The 23,065-nt window shown below is 41.9% G+C and overlaps 1 protein-coding gene across 2 annotated transcripts in view; it reads right to left on the bottom strand.

Moving 5' to 3' along the window:
• The window catches only part of igsf21a (immunoglobin superfamily, member 21a), a 185,470-nt gene that overhangs the window by 69,537 nt on the left and 92,868 nt on the right, over positions 1-23,065 (bottom strand). For both annotated transcript variants that reach the window (XM_071921007.2, XM_071921008.2), the window contains exon 3: positions 6,388-6,509. In XM_071921007.2, coding sequence (XP_071777108.1) covers positions 6,388-6,509 — 122 coding nt within the window. The remainder of the gene's footprint in view (positions 1-6,387; positions 6,510-23,065) is intronic.

Raw genomic sequence — 23,065 nt, 5'->3', positions numbered from 1 at the left:
GAAAAAAAACAAACAGTGGCACAAACTCGGCATACACTTCCATTTTCATTACTCGGATGATACCTTGTCTGCACTGCGTTTTAGTGCTACTTTTGAGTGCTGCCTGCCTGTTAAGGGGGACTATAGTTCTTTACCTTTGGGAAGTTACACTTGGGATTGTTTCCTTTAGCCAAAACTGAGACCGTAGTTTATTTATTCCCTTTATACCTTATGTCACATCCCACTGAGCACTAGACGTGATTTCAGCGTCGCTTCAATGCTTCAGCTCTCATATAGCCCAGGATCATTTTAGCAATTAGCTATGTATAAACCTGTTTTAGACCAAGCAGTAAATACATTATTACATATTTTAACAATATATAAACTTATGTAAATATCAAAAATATGCACCAAAGAGGTCCATATGTACAAGATAATGCTTTATTTTTGTCATATACCCCAGAATCTGTTTGTCTCTGTTTGGTTATGTATACCCCACTTTTAGCTCAATGAGGTTAAGAAATTATTGTATATCTAAAAATGCTTAAACATAGCATAAAAGACAGGTGCAGAGCAGAATTGTGCTAAAAGTTTGAGGAACTAGCCATAAAATGCTAATGAAGAAGAAAAAGAATGAAGTTTGAGAAAGCACACTGCACATGTGCAAAACGTTGAGCTCTTGTGCACAATTAGGCTGCAGTACCTTCAGTCGGCAGTGTTGCTTTTCTGCACAGCGTCAACGGATTTTTGAAGAAATCAGAAAATAGGAAGAGAGAAAATCTGCACGTCTGTTCTACTGCGGGTTTGCCCGACTTCCCACAAGTTCTTTTAAAAAACATTAAAAGCAGCTCACAGAGATACTGCTGCCTTGACTAACATAATCCATCATTTTAAAGAACACTAAACTCTCTTTGTGAGTAGGAATTATTAAAAGCGACTTCTCTTTGGTTCATTTGCTTGTTCTTCCCCCTTGACTTAAACTCTCATTGGCTGTGGCCAGGTATACTCTCAGGTTTCAGTCTTGGACGGCTTCACACCACACAAGCCCAACTAGACTGGACCCGACGAAATCAAACACATTTGAAAAAATCTTGTCGGGCTTTGGCTGGCCTGGAGTCGTCGGCCTCCAATCTTAAACCAGCTCATACTGCAGGATGATCTGCGCAGCCCGAGTAGTAGTAGAATTGTATAAAATGTATAAAAGTGTATGAGCATGAAACGGGGCATTGCTGAAAAAGAGCATAGGATAAATAAATGTTTAAAAAAAGCTAAGTATGTATGAAAAAGACACAAGATGTGATCACCTCGAGATATAAAGTGAGGCTGTCTCCACCAGCGCTTCCTCGAGGGATGAGCATGAAACGGGAAAGTCCTATTTTAACCACAATGCGAAATGATGAGAATAACACTGCGATTCTCTCTGAGGTGGGGGAATGGAGGGAGGGTAGGGGGTAATTGGCTTTGTGTTGGCTGGTTATATTATGGCAAATGCTGATGTAGCCCGTTGCTTTGTTTTTACAAACAAAGCTGTAGTTCCGTTATCCGCGATCCTGAGCGCTGCATTCACGGATTCAAACCAATACAAGTGCAGAAAGGAGAACACAAGAGATAAGATAATTCGAGGCAGGGAGGCTTCGTCGGAGAAAGGGTTGAGGGGGGCCACAAAGAAACCTCACACCACAGCATTTCTGAGTGGCTGCCTGGCTCTGAAGTCCCCACCAGTGTGACAGCAAGCCATGTCCGTCAGGATTAGGAGTAGGGAGAGAGGAAAGGTTGTACTACTAACATCGAGACTTTGGTTAAATATTAAGACTGCTGGAATGAATTTTTCAACGCCCCCTCTAATCTCTGATGTCATGCATTTCAGAGGTGCTGCTCCATTGAGAATCAGTTCGCCAAAATGGAACGTGTGACTGTGAGAGGAGCCGGCGTCATTTAGAGAAGCGTCTCACATTCACTGTGAATGAATCAGCTAATGTTTAAAATCGTAGATATTCCCATTTAAATTGAATACATGAAACAAGACACTGAGGTCCATAATATGCCACATATTGTAGGTGTTTTTTCTGATAGTATTGCACTGCTTACCCCTTTAAATCATGAATGGTTGGATTTGTTCCACACATTAATAAACATGTGATTTCACCTCGCTAGACTTCAGTTTCGAGGGCGCATTGGCAAACTGTGATTATAAAGGTTTCATGAGCATCTTGGCTTGTGTGGTACAGTATGCTGGCATTATCCGCAGAGTTTCAATGAATGGCCTGCAACAGTCTCACAAACCGCTACGTGCCTCCAATCCAGAGCATGTGTCTCGCTCCTTCCCCCTCTCTCACAATTCAACTTTAAACCCTCACCACACAACACCCGCTGCATCTTCTGCTTACCCTTCTTCCTGAAGCCCTCATCCCCCCTCTTCTTTAACCTTTTTTTTTTTTTCCTCTACCACTAGAAATGATGTATCACTGTTTATTTTCAGACAATTTATAAATCCTTTTGTCCTTTGCTTTGTTTTGAAATTCTGGACCTCATTAATCAGCGAGTTATAAAAAGCTGATTAGCAACGACCCAAACCAAGGTAAGGGCTGTGACAAAAAAACAAAAACATTTTACTACAGCCTTGAAAACACAAATTAATGTCAATACAAACTAGGTATGATAAGTAAGTAAAGAAGTAATTGAATAACTGAATAATTTCCAGCGAAACACATTAAACATGCTACAAAAAAACCCTGCATCTACATTCAAAACAGCATGTACAAGGTAGAGATCGATAGCAACTGGCCCCCATGGAGGAGCAGCAAAAACAGCACACTGCAAAGCGAGATCAATTGTCCCTGGGGAGTTGCATCTGAAAGCTCTTTCCTGTTATGTAGGCCTTCCTCCAAAACTCTTCCCGCCTACAAATGCAGGCAAATGCAACTGCCTAGATAGAGAGTGAATAAGAGCGGTCTTGACAGCGCAGGCCCTGATAGCTAATCCAGTCAATCTCTGAATCAGATCAACTAGCACACTGTCAGATTGGAATAGTGCTGTACTCTTTCTGGCCTAAAGTGTTCAGCATTAGGGTTGAATGGGTAAAGATTGGCTACTGTAAGTAAGTATATATGGGAACCAGATTGCCTAGAGGACGGGATGTACAGAGAGGTGTGTAATCGCCTGTGTTTCCTTGAGGAATAAGCATGAAACAAAATGATGATGATAATGCTGTGATTTTCTGTGTGCCAGGGGAGGTGTGATTGGCTTTTGTGCTGGCTGGTTACATTATACTAAATGCTGATGTAGCTCATCTCTCTGTTCTTACACACAAAGCTGTAGTTCTGTTGTTCGCAATCCTGAGTATTGCATTCATGGATTCAAATCCACACAAAATGCACGGAGGAGAGCCCAGTGAGAAAATGGTGCACAGCATGGAGGAAGCATTGGAAGAAGGGTGAGGGGCCACAAAGAAATCTCACAACGCAGCCTTTTTGCAGCCTGGCACTAAAGCCTCATCCAATATGCATGTTGGACAGAAATAAAAGTAATGCATTACTCATTACTCAGAAGTAACAACATTACTTATTACTCCCTAAGAACATTCATTACACTACTTGTTCAGTTACTTGCACCATGAAAGTTGGCGATTTCTTCCTCTCTTATCTAAAAATCAGGATAAATCAATTGCTTTGCTTTAAGCAGGTGTGTCAGGAGATTTGACGTCATGTTATTTGCAGGGGAAAGACTTTATATATCTGTGCACGATTTACAATTGACCACAATGTTCTTGTTATCCTTTCACTCAATAAAAGTACAATAAGAGTACAGTGGGAATATTTCCACCTGGAAGGAGTAAACCTTTCCATTTTTCATCAAGGATAGCTCAACACACACCTGCTTTAACAGGGCTGGGGCATAGTTTTTTTTTTTATAATTCAGCTTCAATGTGAAAGGGGAGGTAACAAATGTAACAATTTTAATGACTAACGGTAATAATATTAATATAATTGAAGTAGTAATTTATTACACTACTCACTAAATTACTGGAACGCGTTACTGAGTAATTACTGAGTAGTGTGTTACCACCCAACACTGCCAGTATAACAGCAAGCCTTGTCCATCAGATTTAGTTAGAGGGAAGGAAAAAAGATTGGACCACTAACATTGCTCCTATTAAATATTAAGACTGCTGGAATGAATTTTTGAACACCTTCAACCACTCATTTTCCCTCAATAGTATAGAACAGTCACAGGGCAATTTGGAAGAGACAAGGAATTTCAATTTACTCTGCAATCATTTCTGTTTGACACGGCATGCCGCACTCATTTTCCTAGGAAAATGAAATGATCTTTTACAGGAAGGGGATGCAGACCACACTACAAGTAGTGGAGGTCTTTCAAACTTCAAGAGTCATCAACTACATGCAGGATTTGCCATTTGTCTTACAAGGGATAATCTATGGGCCAGCACTTGGATATAGCCCGCATGTAAGAAAAGTTATAGCTGCTTCCCTTCTTTGAAAGATTATGACTAATAGCTGTCAAAGCGAGGCGAGACTAGGCAATCTTAGATGAAGTCTATATCGCTGTCATTCCTAAAACATCTAGATGTCTAATAATATCAAAGCCTGCTTGTATTTGAAAATGGGAGAAAAATCACTTCCATTAGTGTCACTCTGCTATAGCACAATCATCACATATTGCTGAGAAAAAAAGTATTCTAAAAAAAAAAATAAATAAATAAAGAAAAAAATATCTGGAGTTATACAAAATGCTCTGACTTTCTAAGTGATTCAGAATATCGAAGCTTTCATTTTTGGTCGTACAAGTGGATTTGTCAGATTGCTGAGGCTTTATAGAGATGATTTACCATTCTCAGGTGGAAATGGGAGATTATACCAAGTCAAATTTCAGCTTTCGCATTCCCTAGTAGCGTTGAGCTGCTGTGTTACACCATGGAGGTAGGACCATGACCAGTCAGGGAGAATTCATCCCAATGGACCTGGTGTGACTGGGGCACGAGTCCACATTCCTCTCTGGTTGACTAACACAGGCTAAGCACTCTGCCAGATACAGGTCAGTGCAGGTAGCATCCTACTGTTTCTCATGCTGCTTCATTTGAAATCCTCCCCCTTCAGTATGCTGTGTTTGAGTCTCTCTCCCTCTCCCTCTCCTCTCTCTCTCTCTCTCTCTCTCTCTCTCTCTCTCTCTCTCTCTCTCTCTCTCTCTGCGTGCACGTGTGTGTATATGTGTGTGTTTGTGTGTGTCGGTGGGTGTGGGGGTCATATTCCTGTTTGTGTGTACACTCGTGTTCCTCTGTCTGTGTGCATGTAAGTGTGTAGCCCATTCCATTGCGATGATGCCTACTCTCCCAAAGGGATGGTAGGATTGTCTGGATACATCATCCTCAGCTGGGCAACCACACCAACATGAGAAAATAGAGAGAAAGAGGGGAAAAAAAACGGAGAAAATACTATGAGGTAGGAATGTGGATGAGTTGAATCAAAGAAAAGGAGCAGGACAAAGAAGAGATGAAAGAGAAAGATGAAAGGGGGGGATCATTACAAAAGGACGCAAAGTGCGGTGCATTCCATTTTTAAGTGATGTCACGGGTGCAATGTTTGGCCTTTGTGTTGCTGAACATTTAGGCAGGGAAATGTGCAGGAGGAGAGCCAGAGCAGGGGGAGCAAGCAATGAGAAGATGGGCAGACAGAAACAGCTGCCAGCCGTATTGTGGAGGCCTGGGGTAAAGGAAGACATTCCCCAGGACTCCTCAAACATGTAATCAACCCAAACAGAGCCAGATGATTCCTCCTACTACAACTCCCTCTATCTCTTGCCCTCTCTGGCTCTTTCTCTCAGCGAAACCTGCTAATGCATACATACACAGCGGGGCTCTGTATGCTGGGTTCAGAGAGGCAGAGGGCGAGGGAGGAGTGAAGCTAGACGGCATCTTCTCCAAGATAATGTGCCGGAGTTGAGCGGTGCTACCTTGAATATATGTGCCACTGTGGTGGGAATAAGGATTGGCCTGGCCAGATGTTGCCTAAGACTTTAACACTGAACTCTTTATCCTGAGCGGTGGAGTGGCTGATTAGAGTTCGCCACTGCCTCCTGTCCTCACGCGCTCCTGGCCAAGACAATAATGCACTGACCCCTTCGCTCGGTCATTCCGGTCTCGCCTAGTCTGATCAACAGCAGATGGCTGGGAACTACGTTGCGTAGCATTGAGCAGCATCCATCTCAGTGCTTTTCCTGTCACAACATTAAGAGGTTGTTTGAGCAAGCAGTGAGTTTAATATTTCACAATGCGCCAGTGCCCCAAATTGAATGGAGGCTACATTCCTGAGGCAAGGTAGAGTGGGTATACAAGCTGATTTAAACAAGTTGTCGTGTTTTAAATTAATGTTAATTGATTTTGAAGCTTACCGCACTGTTGATTGGTACACGAGGTCTTCACGTCTGCGGTAGTCCTCCATGTGAGAGTAATTGGTATTAAACATAGCATCGTAGGTGAAAATTTTCTGCTTGATGGTGCCTCCGTCTGTGACCTGTCAAGCAAAAAGGGAGAACATTAATACGATGATTTCACTAATGATGGATAGGAGAGGCATACCTTTTTTCCCACAGCTTCCCTTGTTGTCCCCCTATCTAATATAGCAGAACATCTTGGCCCGGGGCGAAGATGGTACTCCTGCCTACAATTATTTGAATGATCCATTTACAGCCATGATAAGCACCTTTCTTCTATACGTCAGAAGGCGGGGGGCTGAAAACTGCCGACATGATCAGATCAGTGAGACAGTCACTTAGGCAGCTGCGGGTATGTGTGCGTGTATATGGTTAAGTCTTAATGAAGACTGACACAGCACGGTGTTCTGTATGTGTCTAGCAGTCTGCTTTCTGCAGAGGTAATGGCTTGTGACGAGATACTGCAGAGGTAGGGGGATAGGATATTCAAAACACTGGTGTGATTTTTTTTTTTTTTGGTGGGAATGGCAAATGATGGAGTAGTTCTTTCCTTTCTAATATTCACAGGAGAGAGGAAGTCACTTAGCATTTGAATGACTGTGATTTCTCCTCTCCTCAGAAGCCACAGACAGACGTAAAGGAAAAAGGGTGACAGGATTTTAATGGAGCCACTAATGCTGCTTTGAAGAAGGAAATTGTTGGTGGGCCAGGGATCCTTCTTCCCTTTGCCAGTGAAGATGCTATCGTTCCGTCGGCCATTCCAGTCCCCTCAGTGAGGTAAATAAAGTCAGCGCATTTTACGATTCGTCCCCTGCATAATGTACACACCACCTCATGAAGAGACAATACTAAATTGTCTTTATTTGAGCAAAAAATTCCCTGTGCCCCGTGAATGACTGTGGGGTAACTCATATAACCTCTTGCCTCTAGAGAAAGCAGATTGCCTCAGGCTCCGTTTGCTAAGTGGTGCTGCACAGGGAGTTGGCAATGCTGAAACTACTAAAAGCATGAGCGTGGAAATATAAAATGCATCTAGGTAGCATTTCTGGGCTGAATTACCTTTGTCACCTGTAACCAAATAAGAGGGTGACTTTTGGAATTTTTCAAGACTTGATTGGGTTCATTTTTGCTGAAGTACCTTCTGTCATCAGCATGAAATATTAAAGGTCAAGATGATTGCTTACAAGAGTTTCCAAACTATTCACTCGTCTTGAGCACATTCACTATAGACTTTGTGAGTGACACCACTTTTCCCAAGAAAAGTTTTGGCACCCTTCTCGAGGACCTGAGATTATTATGGCCATCTGCTCCTCTTTTAATATCAATTCAGGGGTGTAGACACGGGGCAGCGATGTGGCGTCGTTCCGAGCTTTACAGGGAGAGGCAACAGGGAAAGGTCAGCCACTAAAAGCAAAGCCGTGTAGGAAAATTGGACTTTCCGACCACCCTGCCTTGCGCCACGACTGTAGTCACAGTAATGGACCTTTTAGAAATTCGACCAAAGGGAGTCAAGAGGCATTTCTGTCTGACATTGCTGTACAACACTTTATGTGAAAAGTGTTCTACAGAGCTGAACAGAATATCATCCTTGAGTGTACTTTAAATGATATGGAAAAACTGGGTGTGCTGTGCATTTTTACTGGCTAAATGATGAGATGTCACTGAGATATATACGTTACCGATGAGTACAGTATAAGGCAGACATTTATAAAGACAAAGTTCCAATGAAATTTGAGAGGTTCATTTCCTGTTACATCCCTCTCTCTAGTGCCTGGGCAAGCACTTACAACACTTAAGACTAATATCAAATGTCCTTTCTCTCTTCAAAAGCATTTTCCCCATCCCTGTTTACAATCTTCAAAAAAAATATATCTGCTTCTGTTTCTGTCAGCCTCAAAATAATATGCTACCAATGGGTTTGAACAACTAAAGCCAGACAAAGAACCATAAAGATCTGTTTTTATTCAGCTCATCTATTTCTTTGTTTGTTTTGAGCAGCCCACAAGCTTGCAGTTGTTCAATCTAAATCAATTTCAGTGTGAATGTTATACATTGTTTTGACATTCACATTTGGTATTGTCCCACCAGGGGAAATTTTTGGTTGTGTTCAGGTTTAAAAACAATACAATAAACAGAACCACATCAAACCGTGAGATAGTGCTCAGGACAACAAAACACATCGCTGATCAGTAAAAGCAGAACAGTGCAAAAGGTGCTAATGTGCAAAAGGGGCAGAAAGCATGGCATGTTAGCAACGTCTACTTCATATGCAAAATCAGCAAATCAATAGCAGTGACGTTATGCACCCTCTGGCAGCCATATTGGAGGTCCTCAGCTCTTGGGCGACAGTGGGTGTGAACAGCTGACTGCATTACTAAACAGTCAACTTGTATGTTTCAACAGAATTCAATAGACAGTTTATTTCTGTGCTGTTTTTGATCGGTATTGAATAATTTCAACATAGATCCTTGCTTCTAACTGATTTTGTGTTTAGATGTCAGCTTGATAGCTAAACATAACATATGGTCAGCTAACCATCACTGTTGGTAACACAATTGCACACTAGCTAACATATTGAGTAGAAGCTTGCATTAGTAGTGGCAAAAGTCACATGTTAACATTAACATTAACATTAGTTTGGTTTGATAAATTAGCCTGCTGTTAGCAAGTTAGCAGTGCCAGAAAACATCTGTTTGTTTAGGTTAACAGAGCGGACTCTCAAGCTACAAGCTGTAGTGCTCTTAAATAGAGAGTAGGGCTACACAGAAAACACAGTTACTAAATATGGAATCAAATCTACCATATCGACTACCAGGGCCGGTTTTAGCCTGCTATATTAGGGTGGACTGGTAGAAATAATAGGTGGGCAACTTGGGCGGTAGGTAGCCCAGAGGTTAGAGAAGCAGACTAGTAGTCCGAAGGTTGCCGGTTCGAATCCCTGGCCAGATGGCACAAAAATCTGGCAAAATGACAGCTGGCAACCGGAGGGTTGTCAGAGTCAAGATCAGATGCAAGCTCCTGCCATCGTGCCCTCAGGCCTCTCCAGTTTATGGCTGTGTGTTTGTGTATGGGGTGTTTGGATGGGTTAAATGCAGAAGATTAATTTCCCCATGGGGATTAATAAAGTAGTATTCTATTCTATTTTATAAAGAACTATTTGAAGCAGGGAAATTGGGAGGTAGTAAAGCAGCATTTCTAAGTTTGCTGCTAAGTCAGTGGAGGGCCGATTGATTTACCCTAAAATAAAAAAAAATCCTTCATCCAGATTTTAACATAATCAACTCTATAACATTTATTTTCATTGGATGAGTTTAGTTCTCAAATAAAATTAAAACCTAATCCAGTGAGACTTCTCACCATAGCCAAGATTTACAAAAATAGAAGGTAGTCTTATTCAAACTCAAACTGAAAAGTGACAAAGAAAACAACTAAATCAACTAACTCAAGCCTATACTCAAACATCAATGTAACTATATATATATATATATATATATATATATATGTATATATATACACACATACATAATCCAACAGGGCAAAATCAGAACAACATTTTATAAAACTTTTTTTTCTCTTTTTTTTCACTTTGTTGGGTACATCCAACAGCAACCTGAAAATCCATACAGTATATCAGTCATATATCCATTTCTTTTTATCTATCTATCTATCTATCTATCTATCTATCTATCTATCTATCTATCTATCTATCTATCCATCCATCTATCTATCTATCTAGCTACAACATCAGTCTCATGTTTCCCTTGGCAAAAATTCTAAATTCACCCATGTCTAAGGTATTTGTTATCGATTTCTCATGGGCCAAGATCACCAAATTCCTCTTTCTTTCATGTAACATGGTGCGACGATAGGGGGTTAGGACTCGTGACAGTGTGGAGAAGGAACTCTCACATGATGCTGAAGACACACGAGAGCAGTGGTGGTGGAGCGAGCTAGAGAGTGAATGAAGAGAGGGAGTGGTGGTAGCAAGAAAGCCGGTGAATCAGAGATATAAAACGTTATTTTCTAATTGTTTCACAGCGGTTACGTTCTAAAGCACAAATAAACATGCCCAAACCTCCGCACAACCCTGTGGGAAGTGCCGCAACGCCTGATTTGGTGTGAATACGGCCACACTCTGTGCAGCGGACGGGTCTGCTTCAGAGCTCTGTGTGTTTGTGCCTGAACACTAGGGGTGGGCGGATCGATCCCAAAATATCGATGCTACAGATACTACGTCTCGTTTTTGAAGATCGATTCTAGCGTCAATAGGATCGATACCAGTTTCAGTTTCTCTCTTCTACGTTGTACCCATTTCATCAAAGAGTAGAACTGTCTGTGCAAACAACGTTCCGTTGTCGTGAACACATCTTAGTGCATGCATGCACTCTTTGCTTCTGTGTCGTGTGGTTATTTGCACTTTGCTTATTTATAAAAGTTGTGAAAGTTTTAAAACATTCATTGTTCTCCACAAATAATTGTGTGCACTTTGTTTATTCAAATTTTTTTTTCTCACCTTACAATGATTGCTAACCTTTGGCAAATAATTTAGTGGTCATGAAAATGTATTCAGATTTAGCCTATTGATGATGCATTCACCTCATAAATCATGACACACTGCTCTCCCCTACATGAAAGTACATAAGCCGCTTTTAATAATAAAAAGTATCGGTATCGATATCGGCGATTCTGGCCCTGTATTACTTGGTATCGGATCGAAACCAAATTTTGCGGTATTGCCCACCCCTACTGAACACGACGAGAAGGGGGGGTGGGCAGTGGGCGACTTTGGAGGCGGGCTGTAGGCTGCCCACCCAATCAGAAGTTAGAAACGGTACTGGTATTTTCTGTGCTATTTTTCCATTGGCTGAAAAAAAAAAATGTTTTCTAAACTTGTCGACTACTCACTTTTACTTTACTGAGTTGATACGCCCACACCACAACAGTGTTTTTCAAGATGTTGCTGTTCTTGTAGCCTGGTAGTTATATACTTAGACATTAATTGCACACAGCCAATTCTCCAATGGACCTCTATAATGGCACCAGCATTGGTTGCTAGGAGATTTGTGACATAACTGCAGAGCCTCTATTGCAGTTGCATCACTTCAGACCTCCGAGTTGGACCTCTGAAACGCCGGCATGAAGGTGGGAGTGTGGGGGATGGTGAGGACAGTATGATGGCACATATCTTCCAAGACCATACTGTACATGTCTGTGAGCTGAGCCTGACTCACCCCAGTAACCTTGCTCACCACTCTGCCCATCCTGCTCTTAGTAGCCATGTCAGTTTTTCTGTCATTGTAGAGGAATTCAGTTTCAGTTTTCAAAATACAACTGCTGATGTAGCTTTTTAGATATAGCAACAACAGGTAACATATCAAGTTACAGTCCTCTAATTTACATTCAGGCTTATTAACCTGAAATTTACCACAAAGCTCATATTAAGGATACAGTAACGTGCAATAAATGAAGTTAAGGAAACATTCATGGCAAATTACTGGTTTACTTGTAAAGAAACATAAGAGTGGAAACGTCAGAAGGCACTAATTCTGAAACCATGTTAAGACATTATATAGGCATATATTTACAGGTTATTTGCTACATTTGTGCAGTATGTTGATAATAAGTATTACATAATTTGGGTAAATTACTGTTGATTTATTTTTCAGATAAACTTAGGTGTAACTGCATGTTAACAATCATTAATTTATGATAATGACACTGAAAGTTATGGTGTATGGTGTAAGTTATCGTGTACTGTGAAATTAACTGGCTATGAAGGTGTAATTCATAAGTCGATTCAAGTCAATCACATTGCGACGTCCATCTTTTCTATAGTCATTGGATCCATCATAGGCTATACTCTGATGTTGATTTACAGCTCCTTTTACTTGGGCTACTCTTTGTCAGCAATTACTTCTCTTCCATGTTTTTTTTATTTTTCTTTGTTTTTTTTTTTATGTGTTTTTTATTTTATTATTTTGCGTAATAAATTTAAAAGAGAAATATATTGTAAACTAATGGTCACTCCATTTCTATCCTGCATTCAAAAGTCATAGAATTGGTAAACATTTTCTTTTTGAAAACAAAACATTTCAGTCATTTCAAACACAATTTCCATTTCAGTGAGGAAAATCTGAATTGCTGTACATGGAGGGGGAGAGAACTGGCAAGGCTGTTTTGGCATAGGAAAAAAAAAAAGACCTGCCTGTGCTTATTTATACAGATGAGCAAGTGCAACTACTTTTAGCAATGGGTTACAAATCCCCTGCAGGAAAACTCACTTTCTCCTCTCTCCAAAAACATTACAGTTGACTTTAGAGTTATGCGAGGCTTCATAAACCAATGCAAAAATGCTCTGCTGGCCCTAAAGTACTGAGGTGCGTTAGAGACATTTTTTAACCCTCTCTTTTTTCACAGTCCATCTAATCCAGTAGGCATTACAATTGCTCCTGTCCTCCCCCTGAAGAACCTGGTGGATAATGCAGGTGTCAGATTCAGGTTGTCTGGAAGCTGTAAGGATCGGAGAGGAGATTGCTGCCGCAGACAGGTCACCTCTGTGGCACCCTCTCTTTATCTATCCCTCCTTAATGATTTCACCTCTTAATTAAGACTGACCCGAATCCCCATGTGTAATAAGTCTGGAAGAATCCACACAGCAGTGGATGTCTCCCTTTCCCCACAGAGGGAACTGCTTTGTGGTATAAATGACAGACTAAGGAAGGAAGAGAAAAGTGAGAGGGAGAGAGTGTGAGGGAGAAAGGGAATGAAACTGTGCCAAAATGGCTGTACAAGAGGGAGGGCAAGAGGGAGATGAACACTCTTTGATTGCGGAAAAGCACCGTTGGGGAAGCAAAGCTTTGCTACGACTGCTTTGTTGAATCCAGGCCATGCGCTGCATATGAGGCACAGAGGCACCAAAGCCTCTCCAACACTCCGCCATCTGGAGATATGAAAAAGACAGTCATGGGTGGTGGAGAGTCAGCTACCCCTCCCTTGTCTGCACCATGGCAGACACTGGGTACAGGCTGAGGGGATTGCTAGTGGGCTAAAGAGGAGCCCACGACAGGTAGCTAACAATAAGGTGAGTCGGGAGGTGCTCAAGACAGGGTCCTGTGGCTCTCCTGAGATGTGGTAATGCAGAGATCTCGCCAGACGGAGGGTGGCCTGTGTCCTTCCTGGCCAGCCAGCTGAGATGACTCTCTAATGATGCTTCCCATTATTGGGGTCAGATTAGGACTGGGTCTCAGGGGTTAACCAAAGCCCTCCTCCCTCCGCCTGTCTGGGGTGGGCCTATTTATAGGCTGCAGCTGCATCAGCAGCCACTGGAGGAAATTCAGCTAACACACTGCAGGCCAACTGTGAGAGATTCAACCTGAATACTGCCTCATAATTTCAGGCAGCAGGCAGAGAATCACTCCTGCAAGTCCTTTATGGTATTTCCAAGTTGGGTAGAAAGGGAGACGGAATAAGGAATGCATGGGAGTATGAGACTGGACATATTCTAATCCCCAACTACACAGATACGAAGGACCCCATGGAGTTTAATATTATGCCAAGACAGAGTTGAGTAAGAACAGTATGTCCACCACATGAAGTCTTATAAGTAGACGATAATGGTTTTAGAAGAAACTTTCATTCATATTCTGCTAGCATGTTTTTTATGATCTACATCGACACATCCTGCACTTCTGCTGGATGGACAGCAGCATGGCTCTCAAATAATGTCTTAATGAGATTTATTCCCATTCAATCCCTCATTTATAGACTTAGACAAGCAACAACAAAAGAGATGATCAGAGCATTGTCATGAACCGACTTGGCACTTTCCTTCATATCCGGGCTAATTTGCCTAATATTATTATCTCACAAAGGAATCCATTATTCTAAGACAAGAGTGTCTTTTTGAAGCAGGGCAGAAGCATTGAGAGACATTTTCTTAGATGGAAAAATGGTATAATTACTGTAGGCAAGAAAAAAATGATACAATGTTGTCATTTGCATAAAATCCAGATGTTAACGTGTCCCAGCGCAGGACGGCAAATACAGGATTTTGTACCAGCAAAATCCCCAAAATCTTGAGCAATTTGGAGAGTATTAAAAGAAAATGAAAATGGATGAAACATAAAAATGTTTGGACTAGAATGACCTTTTTAATTCACGAAAGCATGAGATCCTGCTCTGAGTCCATCCCATTACGTTACATTATGTCGACATCAGGGGGACAACAAGCCATCTCTCTCATAACAAATCCTATTTCACATCACTGAGACTTTAACCTAGTGTAGCAAAGAGGCAGACAACAGAGCAGCACCTGCACACTGGGAGGCATGCGGTATGTGCAGTAAGGGAGTGGTGTGGTACAACAATAACGCACCGTGTCCCAGTGAGGTAAGAGATGAAATTCGTTGTGTCGTTGCTTTTATGGAGCACAAAGCATGATATACTAGGCACACTACAGAGGAAAGTGGCAAAAGTGTTGTACCTGTAAAAGTGTAATAAACCGAACAAAATACGATGCAGTGGGATAAAAGTGCATCATGTATTAACTTTATTAGTCTGCGGCAGTTAGTGCTGCCAAGTGTAAATACGGTGAATGCTGAGGTGTTGATGCATATGCTGACTGAGGTCCATAGGTTATACAGTGAGCTGTGATGGCTGCCACTGTGGATGTGCTGTATAATGTTGATCTTCATTGGGAGAGCAGATACAGCGTGCAGCTGTTGGTGGCCCTGCCTCTTAACCTGTGAGTGTAGCGCTCTGTGTGCCGCGCCCCCCTACCGGCTGCTGAGTGACAGAGGACTTGGTTAAAGGGATTTCATGCTTCCCGACAGGCTTCTCTCCTCCCTCTGTCTGTCACTACTCTCAGTGGGGAACCGCAGCTAATTCAGGCAGGTAGCTAACTGATGATGCACACATGTACCTTTGATGCTGAGGAGGGCTCATCATGCTCTGCCATGCTAATCTAAATGGATGCTGAATTAGCAGGAAAAATGAGTTTAGCAGCAAACTTGTTTTTTTTCCTTTCTTCAAAACTAATGTAACTGAAAATCAACAGGCTTTAGCACAGCATTTCAATTTTATTTTTTAGGAGATTTATCAGAAACATGGACCTACTGTATTGACACAAAGTGTCAATACAGTATCTATCTGGGGATACTGGGCATGACAGTTTTCTTAATTTAATGACAGTCTTCCTAATTTAATATTAACCAATGCCATAGTATATATAAAAACACACGGCAAAGATGACCATCAGCGTGACTGTAGATATTTTCTCTCGCCTGTTATCGGTGTCACATGCTCTCTGCTGTCACTCATTTTCATTCCAATATAACAGAGTACAGACAGGTTGGGATTGGGTGCTGCTGGAGCTGCCAGATTACATGTGAGGATTAGAGCTGGGCTTCATGGAAACTGTGCCACCAACAGGAACAGCCAGGCTGCACTGAGCTGCACCCTGGAGGGAGCAGGGTGAGGGTCAGGCACAGCCAGGGTATAAATTCAGGCAGTTAACCGTTATGCAAGCGTGTTATCTAAAGCCATCTGAGACAAGGCCATCCAGAGATAGTTATTATGGCTGTCATTCTGAGGGAGACAGGCTGACTGTGGGCTGACAGTAAGGGGGTGATGAGATCAAAGCAGGCCAGACTTGATGGAGACTGCTGATCTATATCACTTATTCTACAAGTACCAGGACACCATTGTCCGGACCACATAACCTTAGTAAATAAATAATAAAAAGGATGAAGATTGAGATGGACAAGGCTTGTTCTTTAAGTGGTACATTCAACAAAACCAAAATTCCTTCTCCCTTCAGGGAAAATAGGGGGCGGCGCATGCCTAGAGGTTAGAGAAGTGGGCTTGTGACTGGAATGTCATTCTCTCACATTCCGGGACTGGCTGGAAAAATCTAGGCAAGGAAAGTGAATGAGTATCACCCGTCTCCCTCACCAACGTGTCCCTCCTGCTGAGGTGCCCTTAAGCAAGGCACTCGACTCCAATTTGCTCAGCGGAGCTGATCAGTAGCAAAAAAGTAGAAGACTGTGGTTGTACTGAGCAGCTGCCTGGTATAAATGTTTGGAAATGTGTGAATGCAAACCAGGACTGTACTGAAAAAAGAGTATGCATGCACAGCAAATCCCTTATCTGGATAAAGACGCCACAATAGATTGCCACAATACTATGATAATGACCATGGTGAAGTATAGACAAAAGTGTATACTACTTCCCTTTAGTTTATTAGTGTAAGATTCCTCAAAACAATAAACAAATAAGACTCATAGCAACCACCACAGCTCATGAATGTCAGGGCTGAAATAAAAAAAACGCATCAAAGCACTGCAAGCATTGAAGGTGGAAACAAAAAGCATTGCGTAACTTCAGCAATTAATGACATGTTATGTAATACAGTGACTCAAACTACATATCAAAGAGCTTCATCAAGGACAGACAGGTAATGAGATGCAGCACCAAGGTGAGAACATCATTGTGTGCGCTTGTCCTTAATCTGTTTGATCAATGAGCACTAAGTGACTACACATTCACACCTTCCTCTGACAATGTCTTAATCAGACAGCTGGCAAGCCGTGAGGTGCTGAGCAAGTAGGACACAGAAGGAAAACAGGCTCCATAATTTTTAAAGTTTGTATTGTGCCACCCAAAACTTGAAGTTGCACGGATAACAGAAAAAAACATACACAATGCAAACAGTCTTCATAATTCGCTTGGTTAAGCCATTGGGAATGTAGATATTTTGCTGACAAATTACCAAGTTAATTATACAATTCTATTCATACAATAGACATATGCATTGTAAACAGTACCGATGGGTTGGAGGTAGCTTCCCTGCAAACCAGTGCAAGTGGTGGCTCAGTGGTGAAGCATCTTTAAAGTCAACCAACAAAACTACATTTTGAGAGCATCTTGCTTCCTTAATGTGACATACTGTATTTCCATGTTGGAGTGGGACATAACGCAGGGAGGGATCATTCAAAAGTGTAAACCAATGGGATATCAGTTAGGGAGAGAAACAGTTTTATTTGATGGGAGGGTCGGAAGGGCTGGATTGTTCAAAAATCTGTGATGGTTTTATTGGTTGGAATTTTTATGTATGGCAACTGGCACATGATGAAGTCGCCACTTTCCAGGAAGTAAAAGTAATTCGATTTTGATTCGATTTTTTTAAACTGTACTTTAAATGAACTAAAAAGACAAAAACGTCAATTTCAGTGTGACTTTAAAAGCAAAATCAGCCACTCAATCACTTAAGCCAATCAAGTCACTTCACAGGCCACCATTTCCTACACAGCAGGCTCCAAATCAGAATCAGAACCACTTTATTTGCCAGCTTAAGTAAACGCACGGCTGACATTGGTGCGGGGACAAATTGACCACAAACACAATTACATAAGTGCACACTGGCACCCGTGGCACAGGAACAACAGGACCTCACATTCAGTGAAAGACATATAATAGAGAATTGGGGTCTTGAGAAGTCAGTCCAGAGCAGATAGGCCTATACTGGTCCATTTCAGGGGCGACATGGTATTTCCCATTCGCTGTATTTCCAACCCATTCCTCCACAGCTGTTGGTCCAGGTGGTTGAAACAGTGACCTGCTCATCTAACCTCCGGGCTGCTGCAACCTCACTTCACCCTCCGCCACTTTGTCCCCGTTACTGTACATGCATGTTCTTTTATATGCAAAACCCATGAAATTCAGACGGCCCGCACTCAACACCGGTGATGTGCACTGGTGACAAATTCCAAACGATTTAGGTACGGAGTATGAAACAAGCTGTGTGGCACCATGTCATTAAGTGGCTTGCACATGTGAATTATGAATGTTAAATCTGGGGACGGTGGTAGCCTGAAGGTTAGACAAGTGGAATGAGTAACTCTCTCCCCTGCCTTAACAACTCACATTGAAATGAAACTGCGTGAGGCACTATACTCCCAATTGCTCCAGTGACGCTGCTCAGTGGTCATCAGTAAAAGACTCCGGTAGCACTGTACAGCTAAGACATGTGAGTATGTGTATGTGTATGTGTGTAACCTTCCCTGCCACAACTCCCCCAGGCAACTGCTGTACATGTGAATGTGTTAATGGTCAACTAGCCTGGTTGCAAAAGGGTTAAATGCTCAAGGCAAGTAGATTTAATGAGATGAGGAAGTCCTGGAGAGAACGCCACCAATTTAATATGCTACTTGTGATGTGACTGTCACAAAAACATTCTCGCACGATCTCAACACAATAAAAAATGCCAGAACGAGTGTGATCGGTTATCAACTTGTCAAAGTACAATTGTCTGCAGGAATATTTTTCCTTCATTATGTAACTAATGATGCTATTGTGCCCACCAAACCGGTGTCCGACAACATTTTTCCATTTTCCTCTTTAGATCACAGATGGGGGTGGGCACACAAGGGCACACAAGTTGGAAGACAGATGGTTTTAAAAGACATCAGGGCCACTGTGGACATAACGAGTCTGCATATGTTTGCAGCGACGCAGTCCCTTCCCTCCCCCTTTTTTATTCCTTATCCTCCAGATAACTGGAGTCACCATCTGCATCTGCTGGTTTGATGGATATATGGGGAATGTTATTCAATGCATAAATCGTAGAGCAAGTTGTGAGCAAAGAACAGAATGCTGAATTTGGCAGAATACTAAAATAGACAAAAAATTTTGTTTTTCTTCATTTGATTAATTCTACGGTTGAGTTTATTATGATGAAACGGTTTCAGTCTTGATACTGTAAGAAAATTTATCACTTGAACAATCCTCTGACAGAAATTGGTTGAAAGCAGAAATTCACATAGGGATTATTGTGCAGGACAAATTCAAAAGGTTAAAGCAATATCCAACCAAATGATTGATTTCATCTGCAAAAAACAGTGGATTCCACCAAGTTAGTGCCGGCATTGCTTCCCATATGAGAAAGCGTTTCAGGAATTCTGTTCCACATATTCATTTATTTATTCATCTAGGTGATGAGGTGTCAAGACAGGTTATCATGGATTAATGTACAGATTTGAACCATTTCTTCTTCACATTTCCCATGCAAATCCACTGAATATGTATCCTGGGTTGGGTCGAAATATTTATCTGTCTGCAAAGCGTTCAGCACAGGGCTCATTTCATGCTTAAATACGTCAAATTTCTAATCCCTAATGTGGCATGGGCCCTTTTTCCATTTTTAATAAGACATGCTTGAGTTAAATTGAGGAAGCAGACAGTGGCACACATTATTTACTCCTAATGCTTGTTTCCAGGGTGACTTTGTCTCCTCATTCAACTGAGCTAAGTACTGAGGAACAAAAATCCTAATTTAATATTAAATGCTTCCATTTTTCTCATTTTCTCTACCCGCCTAATCTCATGTTCCACTGTTTTATCTTTTTGTCTCGAGGTATCTGCAGAGGGGCTTTGACGGTAAGGTGATACCTTAATTGTACTCAGACTCTAAATTTATATCTGATCTGAAATATATCAGTTAGGGACCATGATGATGCAACATTAATTAAACATGAGAATACTGTTAATACTTGGTCCAAGATGTATGCATCTTCTTTCCAAACTTCTGTTGTGATCCCTCGAGTGACTCATGTTGATTTATCATATTTCAAACAACACATCTTATTAAACGAGAAATGTAGGCTATTTTCCACTAGCGACTCTTTAATACATTTAAAACCTTTGATCTTCCTTGTTCATGTCCACTCAGTAGAAGGGGAATTGTGCCAAAACTCTTATTTCCCAAATGTCTTCCTTAGAGATAGGAACACCGCACCTCACCAAAGAACTCAACCTGTCAATGAGCCCAGACTTTATTCCTCATTCCATTCAGGATGGTAATATGGGCTTTCTTAATTAAAAAGATGGTTCCCATATCAGATGCTAATTAACAATACTGGCACTGGCACTACTGGCAATAATGGCCAAGATAGCCATTCAGAGCACAGAAAAAAAAAAAAAAAAAACATTAATTCCCTGAGACATACAGTAAACCAACTCCAAATGATGAAATTATTACTAACGGGGGAAACTTGTAGGAAATTTGTAGAGTTGGTAATTACCCGTAAAATGTTACCGAACTTGTTTACGGCACGTCACTGTGAGATTGTTAGCATATGAAACAGAGAGCTGGGCTTTAGTTAGTAAAAGGCTATCAGTGATAGCACCGTCATTAAGGAATGGTAAACATATCCCACAATGCAAAACAACACCATGCTGATTGGAAGAAAAAAACATCCTATCACATTATCACAATATTCCCTACAACATAAACTAAAGGTCAGATGTGAGAGTGGTTCATGAAATTATATATAATGTGTCTATTAGCGGAATGTCAGTGATGCAGGAGAACATCATGCACTCACAGCAGGAGCCAATTATTTGTTGAAGAAAATGCGTGTGCACGCACACACTCACGCACGTACGTGCACACACATACACACACACACACACACACACGCACACAAACAAATTTCCTCCTGAAATGAAGCTCCCCCAAGCCATTTGAGTTGGAGTTATTGCTTATATCAAAATATTATGATTATTAATAATAATAATAATAATATACAAATATTCCCCTCTGGGTATGATGACACCAGCTCTGTTGACATTAAAAGCTCTCTAAAGTGACAGCGGTGCTTTTTCCGAGGCAACACATTCTGCAAGTTCCTAAACAAACAGATAAGTGTCAGCAGCCTGACAAGCCAGGCTATCTCTCAGTGTGAGATGTCTGACCCCCTGACCCTCACAACAACCTGGAATTACAGTAAATCATTGCCCATGCTGACTGTAAAAAATCTCCCCAAATTGTAACATTGAAAAATTAAACTTGATTTTGTGTCAGTTTTGTTTACCTGCTGAAGTTGCTACCTACTGTAGTGATGAGGAGCTTGTAAGTCTCTCCTAGCTTGTAGCTAGTGCAGACATTTTGCTAACATGCCTGTCAAACGTTCGAGCTGATAGGACTGAAAGGGTACCCTTTGGGCCCACCTTATTTATTTATGTATGTGCTTAATTATTTATTTGAGATATTCGATTGATCCCTGCAGCAAAACTCTCTTTTCTCTTGCCCCCTTTCCACAGGGAGGTCAGACAGCGGGGTCGGCTACAGAACGGCACCCCAAGGGCTGATAGGGATTCAGTGTCTTGCTCAAGGGCACTTAAGTAGGGTGGATCCTTACCTATGGGGTCTTGAACCTGGGCCTTCTAACTGAAGAACAGTCACCCTAGTTTCTATGCCACCATGCTGCCCCAAATCAGCCTGGCTCCAGACTCCGTGAATCGCGTCCCGCCCACTCTTCAGATTTTGCAGAGCGATTCAGAGAGTCTGGTGTTGTTCTAGTCAGCGGCTTGTTCTCGCTCAGAGAAACAATCGAGCCAATCAGCGCCTTTGCAGGCAGGACTAAAATGCAACGGTTTTTCATTGGCATTTCGGCAGAATAATATTTTTTGAAATCACCCCCTTAACCAACATATTGTCTTTGTAAAGACATTAGATATTTTTGTCAAAAACAGAGAACATTCTCTGTGAAGTTAGAAAATACGGCCAGCATCAGCGTCACTGAAAATAACGTCATTAGTGATTGGTTCGGGGAAAATCAACCCCCTCCAACAAGGAGGCAATCTCAGGCTGAATAACAGAGTGGGAACAAAATGGCCATTCAGTCTGAATATCAGGCTAGCCCCAAATTGTAAGATTAAAACATTTAGATTAAACTAAACCTCAGTTTGAGTACTTTGTTTGCCTTAGTTGCTAGCCAGTAGTGAGAACCATGTAGCTCTTGCTGTTGTAGCGAGTATAGGCATCTGTCAAACATTCAAGCTGATAGGACTGGAGGGGTTTTCCTTGGGCCCAGCTTATTCCTCCTCTCCTGTCGGACCAGGTGGCCAGACACACCTCTTGCTGTGATCAACTTGTGAGATAGTCTGGCTTGTGATGCAGGGCACTCGGTGGGGGATAAGAGCGTGGAAAATGATGCCGCTGGGTGCCAGAAGTGTATGTCCTTGCCTTGCATCATTTATGGTGCTGAGATGGACAAGGGGGCTAGACCCCGTGCGCCCCACAGTGAGGGGCGTCTGGACAGAACCACTAATCAGACGAGACTTGGGAGACGAGCCGCCCATTTGATCTCTGCCCTTTCCCTTCTGGGCACATTCTCACTGCAATGAGCCATCAGCTGGCCTAATGATGAGCACCAGTTACAGCTCAGCTCACTACCACTGTACACAGTACTGTCTAAGCTTGTGTATCCCTCACATGCACGCTCCCTCCAAGCTTTTGTACTCGCTCCCCTCTCCTGCGAATGCTGAAATCTGCAGTCCAGGGAGGTGCATTCAGTCGCACAGTTCATCTGAAAGGGAAGCAGTCTTTGGAGTCACCAAAGACAATGGTTTCCAATTAGAGGAAAGAAGCTTGAGAAAAACAATGTGAGGATGTCAAGGCATAAATGTTTACTTGCTTGTGGCAATGAGAGAAGAAACCACAGCCTTGATTCAGGCTCACTGCAAAAGGGAAGAGAGTGGTAGTGTGCCATAGAGGCCTTGTTATCATCTGGGGACTAAAGAAATATAAACCGTGTTTTAAAGGGGGTTTGGTCATCTGGTGAGGGATGGGGGATTA

This window comes from Centroberyx gerrardi, chromosome 5 (genome assembly GCF_048128805.1).
Source record: "Centroberyx gerrardi isolate f3 chromosome 5, fCenGer3.hap1.cur.20231027, whole genome shotgun sequence".
Lineage (NCBI taxonomy): Eukaryota > Metazoa > Chordata > Actinopteri > Beryciformes > Berycidae > Centroberyx > Centroberyx gerrardi.
The sequence above is the reverse complement of the archived record's forward strand: the minus strand, read 5'-3'. Positions and strand labels throughout refer to the sequence as shown.